The following is a 25,541-nucleotide window of genomic DNA, read 5'->3' on the forward strand; positions in this document are numbered from 1 at the left end:
AGAGTACCCAAGCTGGTTAACTTCTTCAGCTGACCTGACTCAGTTTTCTGGTGCGCATCGTTAAGGTCTCTGCACTTTCCTGCACTTTCCTTCTCACGGATTTACAGCGAGGGTCATCCCCAAGTAGAATTCTAGGCGAAGCCAGTGTTGTTCTACGTAAGAAAAATGTGACTCGATGTAGGGCGTGCACTGGCCATGCTCCCTACGCTGCTATGGTCTCCTTTGCACACAACCCCTGGTGCTCAGAGGCAGCAAACGCGAAGTATCAAAAAGGCGGCAGTTCGGCCGCAAGCACTCCGTAATGTTGGTGTTCAATGGTATGGATTGGAATTTGCGCTGGAAATTGTTTGCCTGTTACTGCGAATGAAAGGCAACAATGCTTGCTGCCGGCAAAGAAAGCAATGTGAAGCCAGGTTGTAGGGTTACACAGGCCCTCGTCATGCAAGCCAACTCCGTAATGGGCAAACCTCTCATAGCAGTACGGTTAAGCGTAGCACGTTTTTTGGCTTTTCGTAAGGTCTCACCTTGTCTTTTGATCACTGGGACAATTGTATGCTCGTTAAGAAGCCGGCGATTCAGTAGTCGTCGACATTTCCAATTTTATATCATATTTTTCAACAACCCCCACGTGACACATGCAACCGCGGAATACAGTGGTCTCAGAGATGGGCCCACTTTTCATTACACCATCTACGGCATCAGCGTAGTTTACTATTGCACAATCTCAAGGATCTGCTTACTTCAATCGGTGATAAACCAACCGATCAGACGTGCCAAATCCCGTGAAAGAATGCATAGATATATTGTCGATTTATTAAACGAATTAGGTGCTTGAATGCCTACATTTGCCGCAGTGACCATTCGTTTATTCATTGCTCAATTCCATAGAGAACAGAACCGCTTTTGTAGTGGTATCGCATTTGTAAGAATATTTGTAGTGGTATCACATTTGTATCACATTTGTAAGTATAGACGGGGGTAGACATGTAAGCCTATTCGTTATACGAGTGCTGTCCTGTATGTGACGTACCTGTTGGGCAAGGCAGCAGCAGCCACGGCCCGTAATGTTCCTGGAGTGTTCGCCAAGAAAGCTTCGCAATAAATCTGTGGTTCCGCCCACCTTCCGACCGTCCCTTGGTGACCTCTCGTCTCATCAGATGAGGCTGGGCGGATAGCATTCTTTCACCGGCGGCTGCCGTCAGAATGCACGACCGAAGTCGTGATTACAGAGCCTCGCGGTTCCTAAGTGAGACGGCGATGTCCAGGGTCCGCGGTATACCGGAGGGAGAGAGAAAACAAAACGCGCTCTTGGCGGTTGACGGGCTTCTCAGGCCACGGCTGCGCGTTATTTTCCTATTGATGCTATGCGTTCCGTGCACTTCGCTGAGTCATCGCGATCATTGTTCCAGCGCTTACAGCGTCACTCCCTTCCATCGCGAGCACTCTCATCAATTGTAAGTAATTCTCACGACAGGGTAGGGTTTCTACGATTCAGTATAGCTTATGTAATGCACACATGAATTTTACACTGATTGTTTATTGGTAAATGTTGCATTCTATAGAGAACCAAGTACTCAACTTTGCAAGTTTCGAGAACGTTTTCTGCCACGAGAAAATTCAGTGAGCAAGAAAGCACTTTTAAATCCCCAACTTCACACGGACGTAAAGGCGGCGATGTTGCGGCTAGAAAAAGAAAGTAAAAAAAAGGGGGGAAGGTTCGTCGTCATTTTGTCCAATAGTTTGCAGTCGCGTAACAATAAGCGGCGCTCTCACTAAGAGTTCGAGAACATAACATCTCGGACACATGTGTGCTCAAATCCTCTTCTAACCAGTTCGTCAAATATGGCACAAAGCTTATATGTATCATGCTGCTTTACCAACCGCAGTGATCGCTCTGTTGAGGCGCGTCGTCTGCCTCATTCAGGAGGCTAGCTTAGACACAGCATAGTGATTTCAAGTCTGCTATGCTGGAAATGCGTGAGAACGATGCCAACGCGTGATGCAAATATTTCATAGCGATGGACACTTAGATGTTTCGGGGTTGCATTGGGCTGGCCGGACTCGAGACACTCACGTTTCAGTTCCCATGCCAAGTGATCGGACAGTGAGAAGATTTTCCAGTTCACATTGACAATTCGCAGACGCCGCTGCTCTTCCCCGAGTAAAAACCGATACAGCGAAAATAGTTCACGACGCGTACGCACATACCGCAGCTGATGATGCATGTTGCTTGTCTAAGCAGCCACGAATACTGTACTTACCGCTGCACCGAAAGGCTACACACACTGGTTCTTCGACGACCTTATGTGAACTGACATCACGTAAATTTCACAAACAGCGAGCTTACATCTCCAAATGTTTCCGCAGCAGGCGAGGGTAACACATTCAAGCAGATAGGAGTCGTAGCTCGCGGAGCGCCCTTTCCTCCTCGCCCAATGAAATGTCTATATCCTGTAAGGAGTGACCACGATGATGATGATGATGATGATGATGATGATGATGATGATGATGTCCCAGATTTATGGAGCATACGAACTAAGGGGAATGAGGCCAAGAATCGGGCGGCAGGGGGAAGCGCAAGAAATATTCTTTCATACAACGAAAAGACACAACAGACCAAGGAAAAAGACAGGCGAAAGGAAAGAGCGTCCTTTCCTTTCGCCTGTCTTTTTCCTTGGTGTGTTGCGTCTTTTCGTTGTATGAAGCATGTACCAACTAGCCCAACAACAAGCTTTATTAAGAAGTATTCTTATTCTATAGAAGGAGAAACAAAAAAAAAGAGAAGAAAAGCAAAAACAAAAGGTAAAGACCAGAAGAAAGAAAGATAGTACGCGAGTGAGCAGTCCGACTAAATGAAATAAAATTATGTAAGATGTACTGTATTTACTCTCAAATAGGACGACCCCTTTATATTGAACTCCACCGAAAAAAAAATTCGTTCGATTATAGGTCGACCCATATATTTTAACATATTTTTATAAAAACGAAAAAAAAAACTTTGAACATGACAAACCTTTATTTACCGTATAGGTTCGGAAATAAATCTCGCAGGTCGATGCCACAAACGGCCTCCTCGTAGGAACGGCCAGAGAAGCTGTACTCGTCCGATGCTTGGCAGGCATGCTCGGCACCTCGAATGACGTCGTCCTCGGTGCCATCGAGTGCATTAGATATGCAGCATTTCTTAAAGCCAGTCTGGGTAACCAAAAGATTGGCTTTACGGTGGGCACGACGGAGAAACACCGTTAACTCGGTACTTTTGCTAGCTTTGTTCACAAATGTAGGTCGAGATTCTTTGATTACAAATATAGGTTGATAGCTCATTTTCGGTAAAATTATCGAAAAAAAAGTCGCCCTATATTTGAATAAGTACTATAATAAGGAAGGAGAGATTAAATAACGCATTAATAAATAAATTTGACACTTCATTTTTTAACTATAGGAGTAGTGAACAGAAAAGAAGAGTAAAGAGAGAGTTGTTGGGTTTAATGGCACATAAGCAGCTAAGGCTATCATGCGCCAAACACATAAAGTATATATAAAAAAGATAAGCACGGTAATCGTTTTGTTTCACTTAAAAAATCAAACACGCTGCAACAAACATCTCTGTGGCTTTCAAATATACTGTCGAGGCCCCAAAAGATAGTATTTCCGGAATGTTTAATCCCAGCCCATTGTGGCAAAGTGGAGCTCAGAGTAACCTCTTTTTCTGGTATGAATATTGGTATAAATATCTTTGGCAGGATAAAGCAAAATGTTTTGTCGATTTAATTTCATTGCAAGTGTGGCATAGAGGGGAGATGAGCAGATCAGCTATGTAAGTAAAGATTTAATTGCGGGATACGGCAGAGTAGTGTGGTATATGAAGCTTTCAGTTTCCAAGAAGGACGAAACTCTTCATTACAGCGAAAATGTCGGAAATCGCCCTTGGGAAACCAAATAAAAAGATTTATGTAGCGTTCATATATGTTTATTTGAGCGCATAGCTTCAAGGTTAGCAAGATGGTGATTTCAGCGCTTGTGGATTGCCTCTTTTGCTCAGTGTTCTTCTTTTTCTGCCAAGGTTGCCACGCGGAACAACGCGGGAATGAAATAAATCTAAGCAGGGATACTTGTTTCATGCAAATGCCGCATGAGCAACTTATAAAAGGTATTACCCGCGAGCCATCGTCCATATTAGTCAGATCGTTCAGTTCTTAACTTCCCGTTCCTCAGTACGTTTTCACAGACTGTCATTGTCCTAGGACTTGCCCAGCGTAGATGCCGGGCATCCGCTGCAGACGCACCGTTGTCGTATACGGGTTGAGCGGATGAGCATTCTTCGGTTGCTGGCCGGCAGTGTCGATATCTTCGTCTCGCGGACCCCATTACCCCCAGTATACCGATGAGCCTCCCATCAATATTCCAATAAAACTTCCTCCTCCTCGTCATCATCATCCTCCACCTCAACATCCTCATTTTCATCCTCATCGCCGTCGTCATCAACATTTTCAGCTCTCATGGAACAGTCCTGCCCGCTAAAGCAGCCCAATGACACGATAGCAATTGCGCCCACGAATAGTCAGGCCAAACAATTCGGAAACTACAGATACCGCAAAAAAAAAAAAAAACGGCAGAACTTATCTCACGATCACTGCCAACGGTAATGGAATTAACAGTCAAGAAATATAGCGACACACCGTATTGCTGAAGTCAGGTATATTTAAAATCAGTAGTGCTAAAACGCAGTAAATTACGCTAACCTCTGCCGTGGAAGAGAATTCAGGAAGCAGCGCCTACGTACGGTAAGCCTTGTGAAAACGCCTTAATTGCATAGCTAGCCGACGACTAGATAACACCGCCAAGTTCAGGAGTCCCAGGGCAGCTATCTTGTACGCGTTCGAAAAGCCGACGTCCGGTTACGTTTCAGGAGACTGCCCAGGCCGTGCCGATATCGCGGCCTGTAGGCCCATCTAGGCCCGATCGCGGGAGGCGAAACTGAACGTCGGCTTTTCGAAAGCGTACAAGATTGCTGCCGCTAGTGTCACTAGATGACACCGCAACCTTCATGGCATATTGCCATTGTTACCATGACAGCCCGTTTCGGCGACTACTGCTCCGCTGTCACTAGATGACTCGGCAAGTTTCAGAACCTGAAGCTCCGTCACTAGCATCGCCTCGGCGCTAGGAAAACCAAGGACCGACGGCTTCAGAAGAGACCGTCGCGTGCGAGAATTAACGAGACACCATCGCCATACATGTGATTTAATATTAAACTTCAAATAAACAAAAATCGAGACATATAAAATTACACAAAGACACACTACGAAAAAGTTAATACACTTAATGCGTACAAAAAATATTGGGGTGTTGGTGCTGCCCGACGGCAGCACCAACACCCCAAGCCCGCGCCGTTCGCGGCGAGCGAGTCCTCCGGACGGCCCGTCACGTCGCCCCCAGGCCCGGCGAATGAAGCCCCCAGGCCCGGCGGATGAAGCCCACTGGCCCGGCGGATGAAGCCCCACCGCCGCTGCAACGAGGCCTGCGGCTGCGACGAGCTCTGCCAGCGCGGACGCCGCTCATTGCCATCGGCAGAGGCACCCCCGGTGTGATGGAGAGCATAAGCCGGGGGCCGCCGCGGACGGGTGCACTGGGCTCGCCGCCAGTAGGAGCCCCAGGGCGCAGGCGAGCAAGAGGCGCGAGCCCCCCTTGGCCCGCCCGGCGAGCTCCCGTTGTTCGTGCACACGACGCTTGGCCTCTGGCCGATGACGCCCCGCCTGTCCGGCTAGGCCTCGGCGGAGGAGCGAGACCCAACGCGAGGCCTCTTGCAGCGGCACCCGTTGACGCTCCGCGTAGCGCCGAGCACCTGCCTGGTGGTGACGTCCGCGCTGGAGGTGCCGCGCGGCCTCCTGCACCAGTGGTCCACCTCGCCTGGCCGGAACGGCTCGATGGAGGGCCCGTCCGCCGTTGGTCCAGGGAGCCCGGGTGCCCGATGGATGCTGGACGCGCCGGCCGCCGAGCTTTTCTCGCCGCCTGCCTGGACGACGGCTGGCCGCATCTTCCGCTCGCGGGTCGATGACATCTTTCGAGACGGGACCGCTACCCCGCATGTCGGTGTAGAGCGTGGCCGTCCGCTGCGGTGACTGCGACTGCTCTGGCCGCTGACGTGTCCTTTCGTTCGGAGCTTCGTCGCCTTTTACCACGCGGAGCGCGTGACCGCTCGAGAACACGCGACCGCGCGAGAGCACGAGCCCAAGCTCGTGTTTTGGTACTGGGGATAGCTGAAAAGAAAAAAAAAATGTTTTGTGGAAATTATTTAGCAGAGTTATACACTAAGCTTTTCGGGCAATTTGTCCCGAAATTACGCGTTCCATACATATGTCTCTTTTTGCGCTTCATTCGTGTTAACCGGTCAGTGTAACAACAGCCCCCGCAACCTCACCCCCGCGCCCCTCTCTTCCCGGCAGATACAAAAAGGTAAACAAAGTGAAGAAGGAAGAAGTTACCGCATTCTGCACCAGCCAGAGCAGGGAAACCAAACAAAACGTCGTAGTTTATTGCAGGACTGCTTTAAGGACAAGAGGTGACAAATGCCGCAAGGCCACCAATCCCTCCACTGGGTATGTGTCATCGTACTGAGCAAACGCGATGAAGTCGCCCATCCACGAGTCGTCGGTATTCCTGGAATGTATATACATGCCAACGCGGCGCGTACTTCCTTTCGTATGTTTGGTAGTGTTTTTCGCTGTAAAGCTCTTTCGTCAGAGTGCACTTTCGTTATCCTAGACCATCTTCTTACATTTTTTTTAAAGATTGCTACCTTTGTTGCAAATGACGGACATTAAGTGACTTGCATCGGTGAATGAATGCAGTTAACTGATCAATTTCGCTTTATTGCGATCGGTAGGCGGACCGCGTGCTGTTTCCTTCGTGTTGCTCTTGTCTGCTTTAGCAATGGGCAGTTGCAATCGGTTTTCTAGAGGAAATGTGTGATACTAACCGGCCGACCATGGTGCGTCTTCCTTCGCAGTGATCGACGCTAGTGCCAAGTACCCGACGGGGCTCTTCCAGGGCACGTGGTCCGACCTGGGCGCCTTCGACGAGTGCATCGAGACCGTGGCCCGCGATCAGAACGGCGGCGAAATGGCGCGCGGCCAGTACTGCAACGTCTACGTCAAGATGGCCAACGACACCTCATTCTTCGACGAGATGCTGCCTAACTTCATCATGGCCCACGAGCGGGTGAGTTGGCCTGAGTTTGGTGCAACTGGGTGGCGCGTATATCGAAGGAACTAGAAATTCATAAAAAAAATGTCCTAGTTTCACCCGAAAGGCGAAGCATCAATTGCGATAGCAAATTAGTAGAGAGCTATACGGAGTAAGGATAGTATTTTTATCAGCCGTATAAACTTGGACATGCAGAGAGAGAGCAAGAGAGAGAAAAAAAAACATTTATTTAGACCATCGAGTTGATCTTGAGGACGAGTGGGTGGTGTCCTCATTCCAGGACTCCACTGGCCATGGCTGCTCGACGTGTTTGCTGGACGAGAGCTTCTTGTCCCGCCAGGGTATCGCCGGTCAGCTGTACCTCCCACCACCCAAATGACGTGTTAGGCGTCTTTAAATGTTCAGGTTTGCCCCCGCACCCCCACGAGATGTGAAAGAGCGTAGGGCGTGTGTCGCCGCACGAGGGGCAGATGCCGCGATATGTTTGTGGGTATATTTTGCTGTATCTGTGTAGGTTTGGGAATGTGTTTGTTTGGATAAGTCTGAGGGCTATTGCCTCTTCAGTGCTGAGCTTTTTGTGAGGGGGAGGATAAATCCTGCGGTTGAGTCGCTGGATCTCGAGTCGGTCGCAGTAATTTGATGGCAGGGGCACAAAGGTAAAGGGTGGGGATTGATCAGACGATTGGTTTTCCCCCGCTTGGTTAATTAGCGCTCGAGCTAAGGCGTTCGCCCTTTCGTTCCCCTCCAGTCCCGCGTGACCCGGCGTCCACGTGATTTGATGGGATTCTTGCAGCCTCGGGCCTAGAATCTGAGCCGCCAGCACCGGTGTTCGTCCGTTGGTAAAGTTGCGGCAGGCCTGTTGCGGTCGGTAACGACATGAACTTCCCTGCCCACCCTGTCATGTTGCTTTATTACTAGCGCTGCGGCTATGGTCTCAGCCGCAGCTGGGGTCTCTGCCCTGACGGAGGCCGCGAGGGTTAAGGAGTTGTCTTTCCCGTTCACGGCAGCTACCGCGAAGAGGCCCCCTGCAGGGTACGCCGCCACGTCCACGTACGTTACGTTCGGGTCACCCTCGCTTTCACAGCGAATGTGAATGACATTTGAGTTTTCAGCTTTTACAATGTATGAGGCTATGGCAAGAATTAGCTTCTACAAACCGACTCGCCGACTGTATGAGGACATTCATTTGAGACAAACCTTCTTGATTCAGCAAATGAGAGATAGGTCGCTTTCACAGCGAATGTGAATGACATTGGAGTTTTCAGCTTTTACAATGTATGAGGCATGCAGCAACACCAGCAACGCGCAGAACTGTTGTCGACGCCGTCGGCGTTTTGCCCGCGTTCGCATCGAACGCGCGCGGCGTTGGTGACTGTTGCCGATGCCTCTGGGGGCGGCTCGGAGGTTACTCGTCGAGCAGCGTAGGAAGTCTTTACCACCTTCTCGCTTCGCAAGGTTTTTATATAATTACGCATTAGATGCCGCCTCTAAACGTCGCCTCCCCTCCCTCCCGTCCCCCCACGGCCTTCCGCGCGACGGAATAAGTCTCGTTTACTCTCTCTCTCTCTCTCTCCTCTCTCTCTCTCTCTATATATATATATATATATATATATATATATATGGTAATTGTAAAGGAGTAAAGAGACGCTTAATTCTGCAGCCCTTCAGGGATCACGGCGCAGAACGCGCGTTTGCTCTCCGCCGTGCGTTCGCTCCCCGGGAAAGCGCGCGTCCCTCGCGTGCTTTCACTCGCACATACAGCATACGGCGCGCGGCGACGATTTCGTCGCCGTTCACGTCATACGGAACCTCATGGCGACGATGACAGCGATGGCAGAAATCCGATTTGAGTGTCCATATAATTGCTATCGCAACAAAACTGGCGTGACAGACCGCAGAATCATCTCTATTGCCTGCATGATGCTCTCTACAAAGCGCAGAGCGAGAGATCAGTGTTGGGAAAACAGAGCAAAACGTACCACGAAGTGAAGTAGCCTGGCGGTGAGCGAGAAGGTTGAGGGGGCACTGAGGGGTTAGATGTTCGGTTGACTTCAGCACATGCGCTCAAGGGGACCGTAACTACAGAACCTTTCTGAAGTTTCGCAATGATACCTGATTGTATCCATTTACATAATGCTTCCTTCTAGGAGGACTTAAGGCAACCTTCCTCGAATAAAAAAAAATAAAAGAAATAAGAGCATCGGTTGTATGTAAACTCTCTTACGTGTACAAAACAGTATATACTACCTTTAGCACGCAGAGCACGGGAAAGATATACTATGAATTAAAAGGTCGCCGTTTCGAAGCAGTTTAGGTTGAGCGCGCACTACATCATGGCCGGGCCACCACTGCAATTTACGCTAGCAGCGTTTAACTTTGACCACCTGGGGTTCTTTAACTCGCGCACAATGCACGGTACACGGGCGTTTGTGCGCTTCACCCCCATCTAAATGCGGCCGCCGCGGCCGCGGGATTTGGTCCCGCGACCTCGTGATTAGCAGCGAAGCGGCGCCACAGCCACTTAACCACAACCGCGGGTTACATCCTATTACTATTATCACTACATTGCCGATTTCTATTAAAGTTGATTCCTCTGTATTCATTCATTGATTTTCCTACACGAGTGTGCTTAAATTTAAGTAGACCTTAAAGAACCCCAGCTGGTAAAAATTAAACCGGAATCGCCTTCTACGGCGCGCCTCATAATATCCCCGTGGTTTTGGCACTAACACCTGAGAATTTTTTTAAAAGTTCATGCTCCGTTTAACTGGGCTGACGTTGGATTGAGCTTCCGAAGCAGCCCGCAAACTAGAGTCCACGTGAACAAATCACGCGTCTAATACACGAAGTTGTCGTTCACGAAAATCCATAATTGACCGGTACCCGTACAACCCGCACTGTAAGAAAACGAGTCAGCGTGTTGGCAAATCCCGAACTGTTACGTATGATCAGCTTTGTGCATTCGGCTGTTGAGTGGCTGAGGCCGGACCCAGCGTCCCTAACGACGCACGCACAGTTTTAATGAGCCACGAGGGTAAAATGGCTTCCGTGCTGGTAAAGCATCAATATTTCGCTTTTTCCCATTGCATTCTTATCACCCGCCACTCTTCACCGGCTGGTTCTGGTAGCAAGGGTGAGGGTGGTCACCACTCTGACGAATAGCAGAGCGCAAAAAGGACTGTATAACTGGCAAGCAGTCGTTACTATAACGATGGCCCTGTAGTTCGCTTGGGAAGACAGCTGGGAAATGTTGCTTGCTACAGGCGTGGCCGACTGACACCATCTTCTTGCGCAGACTCCAGTGCTGCTGCGTGCGCAGGAGGATAAGCGAGTGCTGGGAATGCGCCTGGGTCTCTGCACCATCGCCGACTGCACCAGGGACGATGTTCAAGCCCTCGCCGAGACACGTGCGTCTCTCCCCCACTTTTAGTGTGTGTGTGTGTGTGCAGACCTCACTTAGCTCTTTCGTTACCGCGAGAAATGTGCTAGCATTCTATTTCAAGACCTATAGCAGTGGCTACGTATACTGCAACATATAAAATTATAGCCTGATCATTGTTGTCTTGAATGGTTGCATAGCAGTAATAATTTCTCCCCCAATTTTTGAGAAATCTCATGTGAAAATTCAAAGAATCAGCTCAAACAGCACGAATGAAAGTAGTAATCTGCTATTTTTAATATAGGTACTGAGAGCAAAAAAAAAAAAGAAAAAAAAAAGAGAAAAGAAATATACGCAATATGCACCTAATTCCCAATTCCCACCTTTTGTAAGTCAGATCGCGCGAATAAGTTATGATGAAGAGTTCTTGGCATCGATACTCACCATAGTGATGTCCATGCTATGAGGGAAAGCAATACCTTCGCAAATGTCAAAACAGGTAAGTTCATATTGTGCAGGGAGCATTCGTTTTTACTCAAGACATCAGGCACCTGGTTTGTTTTTTACTGCGTCATTTAGGCTCTCGAAGCAGTGGTTGTTATGGTGGTCAGGCAGCATGCAGAATCCTCGTCGTACTAGAATAATCCGTTTGATCAGCATTTCTGTAGAAGCAATGTGGTCTAGTGTGCGTTCAACTGGCGCTGGAGACTCCACATGCTTTGTTCAGCTCCTGTACAGTGCTGTGCAGTAATGCGGAGTGTTGCACAATATTGTACAGTAATGAATAAAGGGCACCTGTACAGGCGGCGTTCAAGATGTAAGAGATTTGACAGCTAGTCACGGTTCGGTCGAAGGTCGGTCTGAAATCGGCTGCGTGCTCTTGTGTGAGGGAAAACCCCACACGACGGCAAGGACTGCTCGTAATAATTTGTACATACGCTGTCGAAGCGCTGATGGATAAAAGCAATCCATGATGGCGAAAATAAAGTTGCACTTGATGTTAGTGGAACGCAATTATCAAAATAACACGCCCCGATGAGCATCTACCGTTGTTTGAGACATCGTTAAAGCAGCCTATACATCGTGTCGGAGAATTGACAGCCGGAGAGAAGCTTCGGTGTCTTCACTGCTGCTGTCATTTAAAATAATATGTGGCCGAGTGGAACAAAGTGTAAATTTGGGGTCTTTTTATTGAAGCGCTACTGGAGGCTAGTTTCGACGATACCTCCAATCGAGCGTTTATTTTTCCAGACTCCCCAACCTGCCAAAAATAGTCAAATCTGACAAATAGTTAAAGTTCAGTAATAATTTCAGACGCTGCATGATGTTCCTTGTAGAAGAATTTCAACGGAAATGCTTAACAACGCGTAGAAAAACTATCGATCAAATTGATCGATTTCGATAGACGCGGAATAGTTTGCGCTTGCTCCGCCCGCAGTTGAAATGCTGAAGTTAAGCGGGCAGCTAGCAGGGGGCGCGCGTGTTCGGCGATATTTCACTGATAGACGCAAACTGCGATTAGACAAGTTCAATATGAACGACAGCCACGACACATCAACGCAGGCTCATTGTGATAATCGGGATAGGTTCACGATTGTGCTTTCTTTAGCAGACATCTTTTCAGGGACTCAAGCTAGCCTCCCCATTAAAATGTTGCATGATTCTCCGCTGCCGCTGCCAGTTTCTTCAAAAAAACCCAAGGACACCTAAGCCCTTCTTATGAGTTGTGAATGCGAAAGCCTAATGTCCAATCAAACGCCGCTGAGCGGTCCTTCGAGTTATGAACTCCTCGCGGGCAAGCGAGCGCGTCGAGATGCTTGGCCAACGCCTCCTAGGTAGCACAAGGCCGGTGCACCTCGATCCGTGACGTCATGCTACTTTGCCTGACTGCCACAGAATCTAAGGGTGAAGCTCTCGAGTAAGCCGCGGTGATTTTGACGTCACCGCTTTCGTCACGCCGGGCTTGGCGAGGGAAATTTCGGTCCAAATAGCATGACGTCATAAAGCAGAGTGCACAGGCCTGGTATCTATGAGGCGCTGGTTTAGCCAAGTGGGTAAAACACTCGGGCTCTGAGCATGGGTTCGTTGGTTCGAAACTCACTATTGCTAACGTTTTCCCTTGCGAATGTATTCTGTTTCTTTATACATTAATTTATTTATAGCAATTACCGAGGCGCAGTTAGAACGCAGGCGAGAGCTTGCGCGGTCAAGGAACGCGCGGGTAACACAGGCTTTCGAGAGTGAGGGTGACGTGGCGTCGTGGTGATGCCCTCACGCAACACCTGGCGCTCTAGTGCGGCAGCAGGTGTCCCCTTTCGCCCGCTCTGCTCCGTCGAGGCGCACTCGTTACGTGGCGTCGCAGCCAATGGGACTTTAGGTGCCATTTCGCTGCTCCAGACGACAGACGCCGGATTTCTCGCTCAATGGGCTATTTCATGCTTTCGCATCAATATAATGTTATTATTCAATACAGATTAAGATTGACCTGATATGTAGAACTTGTTACCAATTTAAGAACGCCAGGGCTGAATTACATCTACAACGAAAAAGTTCCGCCAGAATGCCTGAGCTGTCGAACGTGTTTTTTGTACTCAATATCACAGATTGATTTACTGTGGATACCACATTTCAGGGCTGACAAAAAGCGAAGCATACTGGAGCAGTATTGAGCTTTGGGCCGGCATTGAAAGCCGCCACTCGGTCAAAATCACCCTAGAGTGCAGCAGTACGGTCCGGGCCGTTATCCTACCACAAAAGAGGGCTGGCGAAGAGGTAGCTTATTGGCATACTACAATAAGGCAACTTTTTGGAAGTCGCTCTAGTTAATAAGTATGCAAAATGATATAAATTGATTCTGAAACCCTGTCCACTCTTGCAGTCACTCAAGGAGTAGCCAAGGTTACTGTGAGCGACTGCACAACCAACGAGCCGAAAGAAGTCACCCAGGTCCAGCTGGCATTTATGTAAGTCACAGAAACATTTTACGTTGTAATGTTAAACAGGTCCATCAAAGTGTTATAGTTCAAAACGTACGCAAGAAATTCCGCCCACGGAGAAACTGCCGCACACATGGAAGCAAAAATTAGAAGCAAAAATTACACAGCCTCTAGAAGTACTGTCTAATATCCGGTTGACACAAAAGTGCAATCTCCGCAATGTGCAGCGTTTTTTTTTCAGTCGATCTTCTCAATGAGTCATAACGGGTTGTCAAACTTTGACTTATGCAAGTACAGCTAATGAAGCCCGTATGCGCCTTCAATGTGGATATCGGTCGGCTCTCGCTGCTCATGCCATGTCTACAAGTCGTTGTGTGTTGGGAAAATGCTGCTTCCTTGTGGATCATAAACGAATACTGAGCAATACAGATGATCAAAAATTACGTAATGGATGGTAGATTTCTTAAGACACACACAAAAAAAGATAGGTACGACGACTAGAATGAGTAACTGAGTTTCATTTCATCGCGTGAAAAGTACATTCACCGTTTGCTAAGGCCAGGAAGCTGCGTCATTCTTTAGTAAGGACCAGCCGCTGAAGAAACACGTTATTCAGCATCCAGTGAAGATGATAGAACGAACCGAATGCATCTGAACAAGGAAATGGGCCAGCTGTATTGCTGTAATTGGTAAGGATGACATATGTTAATTTCATCATAGGAGGCCGCATGCAAAGAGTGCGTCATTGTGCGTCAAAGCTTCATCAACATGGCAACGAATATTTTCAGTACTTCGCGCTCAACAGGCGCGTTGTCTCAAATTTATGAGGCCGAATTAGCAAATGCACTGACAGTACAACCGCGATAGTAGTAAATTTTGCGTATAAGCAAAGCAGAAAATATCGCACTTCGAGCTCGGAGTCAACGTCCTTGTCACGTGGAACGAATGCGACACCGATATAGAGCACATTTGTTTTTTACACGTGTTGAATGAGCACATACGGCGTGAGCTGATTGGCCCTTCCAGCTTCAGTGATAACACCATCTTCTATACTACCTAACGTGCATATGTGAGCCCGGTGGAACCCTTCGAAACATTCGTGTTTCCTGTATGCTAGTTCCTGAACCCTTTCAGGGTGAATACCGTACAAGTACGGCCTCCGCGAACACCCTCAATATGGTCAATGGCATACATGTACAGTATCGCTTGTACATTTAAAAAGCGCGTCTCTTTCGATCATTTCTTTCGCTTGGCATGTGCTGCCACTCGACGGAAACTCGTGTAATTTTTTACTTGTGCCAATGCCTCTCTGGTTCCTTTTTTTTTTTCGTTTTTGGCAACGGCTCGTCGGCTATCGCTCGCGCATCCGGGCGCGCGCGCGCGCGGCGGCGACAAGTGCGCGATTCTTGCGATTATTTCTTTCGCTTGGTACGTGGAATCTTTTACTTGCGCCAAAACCTCTGTTTTTTTTTTTTTTTTTTTTTTTTTTTTTTTTTTTATACGGCAACGGCGCGTCAGCTCTTTTCTCCTGCTGCGGATCCCGCTTGTTGCACCCGCTGAACTGATGGCTATCTGGTTTCAAATCTCTCAAAGGGTGACCGCTTGTTACTCGATCGTTTATCGCCCACCGCGGCGAGATTACACCTGTTCCCAGTAAAGCCCCTATATTTATAAATATAGGGGCTTTAGTTCCCAGGCAGCCACGTATATACACAAACGATGCTGCCGTTGTTGCGGTTCCTTTTTTGGAGACCACAAAAGCTCTATCGCACCTTGTTGGCGATAAGACGAAGGCTTCTCACTTGTTTCGGTTTTCGGACGTGCACACAACCATTTTTCAGTGCGCTTATCTTCTTATTCATGAATAAACATTGTGTATTTTACAACACAAACGATTTTTTCCTCACTTTACTGTCACTTTAAAAAAAATTACGACCATATTTTTTTCGAAATAGGTTCTTTCGAAGAATTTAAATCAGCAATAAAAAAGTCAACCCTCAATGGGTTAATAGAAAAGGTACAGCTTACTCTCAGAACTAGCGTATACCCCGCTGTATACTCCGCAACGCGAAACGGTGATTTCTGTACGTTTGTATCGGTACTGGTTTATTCACAAAGGGTATGAAATGTATTTTCCTCAAGCCACTCATCCGTTCCGACAGGGCTATACAATGAACTCCCGTGCAGCTCCTGACGCATTCATTCGTATTGCAGCTGCTTTCTGGGACTTGTGATACTCTTCACGATTGTGAGCACCATCATCGACGTCTGTTGCTCCCGGAGAGGAGAGAAGCCGGCGCCACGAAGTGAGTTTTTGCACGACGTGTTTAAATGAGAACCGTATCGCAGCTCGGATTACATTATTTCAAGATTTGTCTCAGCGTATTGCTTGCACCATGACGTCATTTTGCGGCTTGACACTTCGGAAGATTGGTTTTTCAGCGTCTAGCAGCAAAAAAATAAATGTGAGGCATGGAAAAAGCTTGAATGGTATATTGCTATCATTCTGCCAATATATCGTGAAGAAAATCACATATAATGAAAATACACGTTTGAAATACCTTACAGGGCCGCGGCCCTCGGCAAGAAGGGCGTAGAGCGTTCCTGCGCTTTAAAAGAAGAAGAAGAAAAATACAGTTGTACAAGTTTATTCATTATTCGTAATCAGGCCACACCGCTTGAATCGAAGCGAAACTTAAGAATTTATTTGACCAAATTATTGTGAAAGTAAGTCATGGTTATAATACACATAGACTTTGCTACAGCTCCTGTGATTTTGATCACTTGAGCGTGCCTGGGTGCTCACGCACGGCACACACAGACCAAAGAAACTGATGCACTGGTGAAGCGGCAGCCACTATAGTTATCGGGGCCCTACTGGCTTCGGTCAAGCTACACCGCATTTATGGCCCACCGCAGTTATGCGCAGATATATGCGACAGCCTCGCTGCAATCATGTCTATAGTTGCCATGAGTAGTGAAGTAACTGTGGTAAGATGTTTTTTCAGAACTATACCAGATTCTGTGCAAATATACAAATACAAAAGCATACAGTGTGCCGTGCATTGGGCGCACGTTAAAGAATCCCAGGTGGTCAACATTAATCTGGAGTCCCTTGTTATCATATCGTGGTTTTAGCACGTAAAACCCTATAGAATTTAAGTTTATTTTAGCGTCCGATATATCACAATTGACTGGCACCTGGTGTTCCAAGGAACTTTAGCGTAAGAACGCGTTTTAGGGGCGAAGAACCTTAGGGCTGAGCCTTGTCCCTCGTAGTTGTCCGTTGTCCGTAGCTCTGGTTTGCATGTATACTGTGTATACCAGGGCATGTACATGTGTACTGCACACATGTACAGTCTATATATATATATATATATATATATATATATATATATATATATATAAAGGCTTCCGGTATTTTGCCCGAATGATCCCCCGGTGCTTCGCGCACTCATCATCATTCACTTCGTGGATATGCGGTGTTTTTTTTTTTGTGTCTGATTACGGGCCCAGTTATTTTCATACAGATCATTTTGTACCTTTGTACTGCGGGGAAGTGAACGAGCTTAGTCAGGAGAGTAATAGCACCGAATAGCACGTACAAATCGCACAAAATGGAGACCGACATCCCTTTGACGTTGTTAACACCCTGAGCTGAAACTACGGTTCACTAAGTGCGTTCTTCTTACTTCTTCGGCCACACTAGCCACGCTGCGCATCTTGCTGACGGCGTTCTCGGTGCCCAGAAACACGCGTGTCCTGCTCACGGTGAATCGGAACCGAAAGTCGGACTCGTACAAGTACCGTTTCCTGCACGGCCTACGTTTCTTCAGCATCCTGTGGATCGTGCTGGGACACTCCTCCATGGCTCTCGACCCAGTGATTTGTGAGTTATAAGCTTTGCTCATTGGATGAAGAGTTTATTTCTATTTTGAGGCTATTCGCGGCTACCGTTTTTGTGATAAGCTGGGGCCGCATCAACAAACCTTTTCGGTCGTAAGTGTCCAGCAGTATGATTGGCTGCAATTTGCTACTACGAACAAATATATATATATATATATATATATATATATATATATATATATATATGAACGAGAAGAAAGGGAACCGAGGGGCGTGATTTTTATTACTCATATCATAAGAAGCCAACAAACAATGATACCAAGGACAACATAGGGGAAATTACTTGTACTTACTAATTGAATTGAAGCAATGACAAATTAATGGAAATGAAAATGGATGAAAAAACAACTGTCCGCAGGTGGGGAACGATCCCACGTCTTCGCATTACGCGTGCGATGCTCTTACCATTGAGCTACCGCGGAGCCGTTTTCCCATCCACTTTTTGGGGTATTTATGTTTTACACCTACCACTAACCCTGGGAGTGTTAGCCAGCGCCACCACTCACAAACCTAAGCGGTGGATGTGGAACATCTTTTCTGCCGCAGGCGTCATGAGCACGTGATCTTTTTGGGTGATGGCAACTGGTTAATAAACCCACATGTGCTACCACATATGCTAACACTACACCTATAGGTGCAGTAAGGGTAAAAGCAGATCAATTCAGGCTGGTTCTCGCAAACAAATATGCAGCTTTAGAACAAGAAGATGAATAGAACATAGAGGTAATGAATGAAACCGCAACTAGGCTGATCTGAGAAGCAGCAATTGAAGTCGGAGGTAAGGCACCAAGGCAACCAGTATAGGTAAGCTCTCCCAAGTAACAAAGGACCTAATAAAGAAACAACAAAACATGAAAGTGTCAAACTCGAGAGATCAGATAGATTTCGCTGAAGTGTCGAAACTGATCAATAAAAAGAAAGTAAGGGATATCCGAACTTATAACGTGGAAAAGATTGAGGAAGCAGTAAAATATGGACGCAGCTTGAAATCAGTGGGAAGAAAACTTGGCATAGGACAAGGCAAAATGTATGCTCTGAAAGATAAGCAGGGTAATATCATCAGCAATTCCGATGACGTAGTAAAAACCGCGGAAGAATTCTATACAGACCTATACAGTACCCAGAGCAGTCAAGCTACTTTCATTCGAAGTAGTGATGAACAGGATACAGAGGCTCCTTCTATAACTAGCGATGAAGTTAGAAGGGCCTTGCAAGACATGACCAGGGGAAAAGCTGCCGGAGAAGATGGAATAACAGTATATTCCCTTGCGGCCCTTTATACGCAATGCCTCACGTTTTCAAATGTACCGGAAAGCTGGAAGAACGCCAACATTATACTCATCCATAAGAAGGGAGACGTAAAAGACTTGGAAGACTTATAGACCCATTGGGTTGCTTTCAGTATTGTATAAAATATTCACCAAGATAATTTCTAATAGAATCAGGGCAACACTTCAGCCAACGAAGAGAACAGGCTGGCTTCAGGAAGGGATATTATACTATGGATCATATCCATGTCATAAATAAGGTAATAGAGAAATCTGCGGAGTCACAACCAACCTCTCTATATGGCTTTCATAGGTTATGAAAAACAAACATTTGATTCAGTAGAGATACCAGCAGTCATCGAGGTATTGTGTAATCAAGGAGTACAGGAGGCATACGTGAATATCTTAGCAAACATCTACAAGGATTGCACAGCAACTTTGGTTCTCCACAAGAAAAGTAGAAAGATACATATCAAGAAAGGGGTCAGGCAAGGAGACACAATCTCTACAATGCTATTCACTGCATGCTTAGAAGTATTCAAGCGCTTAGACTGGGAAGGCTTAGGTGTGAGGATCAATGGCGAATACCTCAGCAACCTCTGATTTGCAGATGACATTGTCCTATTCAGCAATAACGGGGACGAATTACAGTAAATGATTGGGGACCTTAACCGAGAAGGTGTAAGAGTGGGGTTGAAGATTAATATGCAGAAGACAAAAATAATGTTCAATAGCCTCGCAAGGGAATAAGAATTCAGGATCGCCAGTCAGGCTCTAGAGTCTGTAAAGGAGTACGTTTATCTAGGTCAATTACTCACAGAGGACCCTGATCATGAGAAAGAAATTTACAGGAGAATAAAATTGGGTTGGAGTACATACGGCAGGCATGGCCAAATCATGAATGGGAGCTTGCCACTGTCATTGAAAAGAAAAGTGTACAATCATTGTATTCTACGGGTGCTAACATATGAGGCAGAAACTTGGAGGTTAACAAAGAAGTTCGATAACAAGTTAAGGACCGCAGAAAGAGCGATGGAACGAAAAATGTTAGGTCTAACTTTACGAGACAGGAAGAGAGCGATGTGGATCAGAGAACAAACGGGGATAGCCGATATTCTACTTGACATTAAGCGGAAGAAATGGAGCTGGGCAGGCCATGTAATGCGTAGGATGGATAACCGGTGGACCATTAGGGTTACAGAATGGATACCAAGAGAAGGGAAGCGCAGTCGAGGTCGGAAGAAAACCAGATGGGATGATGAAGTTAGGAAATTTGCAGGCGCAAGCTGGGATACGCTAGCGCAAGACAGGGGTAATTGGAGATCTCAGGGAGAGGCCTTCGTCCTGCAGTGGACATAAAAAATAGGCTGCTGCTGCTGCTGCTGATGATGATGATGATGCTAACACTACTAGACTAGACTAGATTCGAGCAAATGCAGTATGTGTGATGGTTCTTGCGGCAATTGATGACAAGGACACGTACTTGCATGGGGGACCACTCTCTCGCAACGTCCATTCCCTTTGTTTATCTTTTCATTATTTTTTATTGGTTATTCTGGACATTGGCATTTTCACTGCGTCAGCTGCGAGCTGTCCAAGCCCGTCCCGTTTTATCGAGGTTAGCGCGCTAACTTATGACCCGCACCTCGTTTCACCTGTGTTCGAACTGAAGATGAAGCTACAGATAAGTTACTGACGTGTAATATCTGCTCACTACGTGGAGAGGGCGAGAAAACACGATGCAGAGTGAACGTTTGTGCGCAGGGCTCTTTACGTAGGGTGATGATCAACGCAAACGGCATGTGTCCGCATGAGACTGCAAAGTTTGCTTATACTATAGTGTACTTACTTTATGAGTAGCGTTCTACGTGCGCGGGACACTCAGCATGGTGTAATGAACCTTTTGCAGCGAGGTACGCCAACGTGCTACGTATCACCTCGAGCTGGATTTTCTGCATCATCTCGACGTCGTTTCTGAGCGTTGACACGTTCTTCTTTCTGAGGTTAGTGCCCAGATTGTACTAAGCGAAGTGTGCTGCCAGCTTGCTTGATTTGTGAATGCGAAAAAAAAAAAATGAAGGTACAAACGGCAGGGGAGTAGATAGCAAGAGAAGATGATGTTTTGTAAAGGGAGCCCCGGAATTTCGTAAATGAGCGCAGCTTACGTGGCCGACTCGTTAAACCGCCTGAGCCTTTCCATGATGTACATAGTTTTAAAAAGCTCATTGGTTTAGACAACACAACGTACACTGCTCCATTTTATTAATATGGACTTCGCGTAAGCCGGTGGAGCACATCAGTGCACATTTTATCACAAAGCGTGGACAGCAGGGCTAGTTGGTTGTGATTAGCATTATGAAACATCGTTCCAGCGCACAAATAAACACGGCCGAGAAGAGGAAGGCAACAAGAACGCCGGACCTTAGCTAACGACACATTCACAGGGACACACTTTTTTAGGGGCGAAGCTCCTTAAGGTGTGGGTCTGTCCCTCCTCTGTAGTAGTAGTAGTAGTAGTAGTCGTAGTAGGTAGCCACGTCTACTTTTATGAAAAAAAATTCCGAAAGTTGTGTCTGTAGCGCGGAATCGAACCAGGGACCCCTCGCTTCCGAACGCGCCGCGCTAACCACTACGCCACGAAGCGCACATGGACACTCGCACCACGATGACAATAAACAGCCAACATAAACGAAAGACTGCGCGTTTCTAACGCGTTTGTGCTAGCGCGTTACGGCCCGTGTAAGAAGCTAGTGTAAGACGCTGTGACCTCTCCGCCTTACCCCCGTATTCATAAACGCTCCTCGACTTGAACTTGACTTGCCACCGCCTTGGGCAGCGCGTTCGAAACGCGTTGAAGGCGGTGGCAAGTCAAGTTCAAGTCGAGGAGCGTTTATGAATACGGGGGTTATACTCTCTCAGCAGTCATGTGATGGCGTCGGCAAACGCGGTGCACGTTCCGGCATGTGTAAACGGCTGACGCTGTGGCCTCTCCCTCTTACTAGAGAGTACTGCACGTTTCTAACGCGTTTGTGCTAGCGTCCCCTTAAGCGGGAGATGGTGCAATTATAATGAAGGGCGCTGTTATAAAATAGGAATGACGTCACATATGGCGCGTGTTATTGGTGGAAGTCAATCGTTCGATTTAGTGCGTCGAGACTGGGCGAATTACACGGAAGATTCACGGTTTACCGATGATTCCCTCCGGAGCTTCGCCCACTCATCATCATTCACCCCGTGGATATGCGGTGTTTTTTTTTTTTTTGTGATAGCCTGGTCTGCCTTCTGTGGGAGCAGAGCTTTTGGCATCACAACAAAGCCACCCTCTGTATCCCCAACTAATAGGGCAACAGTGAATCTAACAGGTAATTGAGGAGCAAAAGGCGCACCCCTATACCGCAGACACTCTACGCCTTTAGCAATACACCGCAGATGTGGCGGCGGCAGCCAGTTCAGATGAAGACGAGCGGTGTATATATATATATATATATATATATATATATATATATATATATATATATATATATATGCTACAGCAAACGCACCTCTTCAATATGTTGTTACTAATTTGTTCACTGACAATTGTATGCCTTACAGAACTGGTCAGAATAATAACTGGTCGCACCGATCAACTCAGTATTAATACTTGTTTAGCTCGCATCTTCGAGCGGCGCACGATGTGGCCCGTCACATTAAATTCCTATAAAATTGTGCTCTTACTGTTCAGTTACTAAAATATGTATTTCCTGTTTTCTTATCATATCAATGACATGGCAATAAAAGGAGTATGTAATTGTAAGTACTTGGATTTAAGGATATCGAAAACATTTGCGTGTCAGTGCTGCAACCTTTTTTTTTTTTGAGATACAAACTAAATGCAGCGCCTTCCGAGGCTAAACTCTTGGCATACAAATCTGCAGAGAGAAACGAGTAACAGCGCAAACAACGGGACGTGACTGAGACAGACGAAGCGCTGACTTTCAAAAACAATCGCGTCAAACTCAACCAAACTTGTCATGCCCCGTTGTTTGCGCTGTTACTCGTTTTCTTCAGACATGTACCAACCGGCCCGAGCTAGCATCTTACTGCATACAAAGCGTTCAACCTCCCGAATTTGGAATATGCTGCGATTATGTGGGACGCTTTGTATTCGCGAAGGACGTACGCAAATTTTACTGGTTCAAAGGTGCACAGTCCGCCTTATCTGTCATAAATATAGGTCGACAGACTCACCGAGTCTTTTATGGGTGTGAAAATAACATTCCTTTAGTTTAGTTGGACCAAATTCGCGAGACCGAATGTTTAATGTGCACTGTACAAGACTATCTAAAATTGTCGTGTATGAGTACATCCAAGCATACTATTCCCGTGCTTCCTAGCGCAATGCACAAAAATAGCCCGCGAATTCTGCGCACATAGAATTGTCCAGAAAGTTCGCTTTTTTCTTCTTCGTCTTTTTACTGAGTGGAATGCCTTGTCTGGCAATCTATTCACGAGCAATGCTGCAAGCAGTTTTCAATGTGCTTTACAATCTCTTTTCCAGTGATGTCCTTATTTGCAGTTATACAACTCGTTAATTCTGTGTGTAATATATGTAACAGGCTTTTCGTATCACACGTTGACTTTAATGTGAAATATTTTACTTCCTGCATGTGTAAAGTTTTTTTACAAGGCGTAAAATGTCAATGTTGTGTGCCTTTAATGTATTTTCAAAGCCACTTGCTAGGTCTTTCAATAGACGGCAGTGTTCAGCTAAATAAAAATGAGCAGTTTCATCCGAAGGGCGAAGCACTGATTGCGATAGCAAGGTTTACCGCTACGCTTTAACTCATGGGACGGTGTTCTAAGTTCAAGTTCCAACTATACGAGGATCCGACTAACGCGTACGCTACATACGCGGGTGCGGTAAAATTTCTGGCACCCTCAATAGCTTTAACACGCTGTGTAGGGCCTGTACTGACAGCGCAGAGGCGCCAACAACGCTGCCCGTAAGGAGCCGCGCGATTAAAATTACACCACTTTCAGGACTGTTCATGTTTTGCACTTTTGATATTCGTTGGTCTGAGAATATTTAAGATAAAGGCCATGCGCTGTGAATGTTATGTTTCATGACACTTGTTTGCGGGCTGCCATACTCAGAATTCTGGAGCTAATTAAGCCCCGAATTATAGATATGGTTTGAGCAAATTTGGCGGTTTAATAGTATAGCAATCTAACTTGCATATACGGCATGCACAATCGCATAGCATACGTATACCTAAATATATGCAGAGCCCCACGGCGACGACGACGGTGTAAGTTCGCCTGGAGTGTCCGTATAATTGCTATCGTAATATAAGATATATACAGGGTGTCCCAGCTGTCACGCAGCACGATTTAAAAAAAGAGGAACGGCGTTACGCGAGCGAAGCAAACGTAGTGCGTATTGTTTCCCGTACAGTGGAGTAGCCGCCAGTAATGTTTTCGTTACTGAGATTTAATTATGTAATGGTAATTAATTATCTAACTCGAAAAATGTAGTCCTAGTTATCAAAGTCTCAATGAGAAAATTGTAGAGCAACTCGAAAAACTCCTGATACAGCTTTCTGTTGCTCAATACGTGCTACATAAAAGTGTTTTTCCGAGCGTGAAAGAAGCCCGCGAATACACGCAGAATTGCCGCGAGACTGGCCGCTCGAGGCACTTTGCGTGTCTTCGCGGGCATCTTTCACGCTCGGAAAAACACTTTTATGTAGCACGTATTGAGCAACAGAAAGCTGTATCAGGAGTTTTTCGAGTTGCTCTACAATTTTCTCATTGAGACTTTGATAACTAGGACTACATTTTTCGAGTTAGATAATTAATTAACATTACATAATTAAATCTCAGTAACGAAAACATTACTGGCGGCTACTCCACTGTACGGGAAACAATACGCACTACGTTTGCCTCGCTCGCGTAACGCCGTTCCTCTTTTTTTAAATCGTGCTGCGTGATAGCTGGGACACCCTGTATAGAAAAACACGAAGCACTGGCGCTGACATAGATGACCTGAACACAAAAAGCGTCCTTAGGACACTTTTGGCTTATCCTCTCACCAATACCGGCAGCGTTTGGTTTTCAAAGCCTAGACGCTTCTGAACGCTTTCATTCAGAAGATGTGGTGCTTTGAAAACCAAACGCCGCCGGCATTGGAAAGAGGATAAGCCAAAATGCGCATGTGTCGCGCTGTCACCCTTTCCAGGAGAAAGGGAAAAGGCAACTGGAATAGCTTCCAAGTGTGGAGGAGCCTCTGCGGCTAAGCACAAATAACAGGCGACGCCAGCAAAATGCTTAATGAAACCGAGGAATCCTGACTTGGAAAAAGCGGCGATCGACGTTAAAATTACTGAGCTTAGAAACTGGATAGTCGTTATCAAGAGAATGAAAGCGAGAAAGGAAAGCTGTGACAACTAGGGCAGACACGCACAAGTGGTCCACGACTTTCAACTAATCTTTATCAAGCAAAATAATATGATTGATATAAACTGGTATTAACGCAGAAACAAACTATCAACGAGTTAGCCTTCCAAGGTGTGCACATTTGACGTGCCATTCGATAGTACTTATTTGTACGCGCTTTAAAGGCTAATTTTAATTCTGTTACAACACGTTGCATATAACGGTGTGGTTTCGCTCAAAATAAAGTTTAGTTCGCGTCTGTCCGGCTTGCCCATGTCTTGTTTTTCCGCTTCGCCTCTAGACATTATAGTGCATAGTGCAAACAAAGATGTCCATGGAGGCCTATTGCACGTCATTGTCAGCTTTAATCAGCTTGCGGTCTCCAAATCGGTCCTACGCATTCGCCCTAAGCCAGCGATTACAATATGT

The 25,541-nt window shown here is 46.5% G+C and overlaps 1 protein-coding gene across 1 annotated transcript; it reads left to right on the forward strand.

Annotated features, from left to right (window-relative positions):
- The first annotated feature begins 6,501 nt into the window (after window positions 1-6,501).
- On the forward strand, window positions 6,502-24,973 carry LOC119442666 (uncharacterized). The gene is made up of 8 exons (XM_049661769.1): window positions 6,502-6,599; window positions 7,010-7,221; window positions 10,502-10,613; window positions 13,464-13,548; window positions 15,736-15,827; window positions 17,231-17,410; window positions 20,605-20,698; window positions 24,916-24,973. The coding sequence occupies exons 2-8, from the start codon at window positions 7,123-7,125 to the stop codon at window positions 24,971-24,973; spliced, it is 720 nt and encodes a 239-aa protein (XP_049517726.1). The 5' UTR covers window positions 6,502-6,599; window positions 7,010-7,122.
- The last annotated feature ends 568 nt before the right edge of the window (window positions 24,974-25,541 follow it).

The sequence above is a fragment of the Dermacentor silvarum genome, chromosome 1, assembly GCF_013339745.2.
Source record: "Dermacentor silvarum isolate Dsil-2018 chromosome 1, BIME_Dsil_1.4, whole genome shotgun sequence".
NCBI lineage: Eukaryota > Metazoa > Arthropoda > Arachnida > Ixodida > Ixodidae > Dermacentor > Dermacentor silvarum.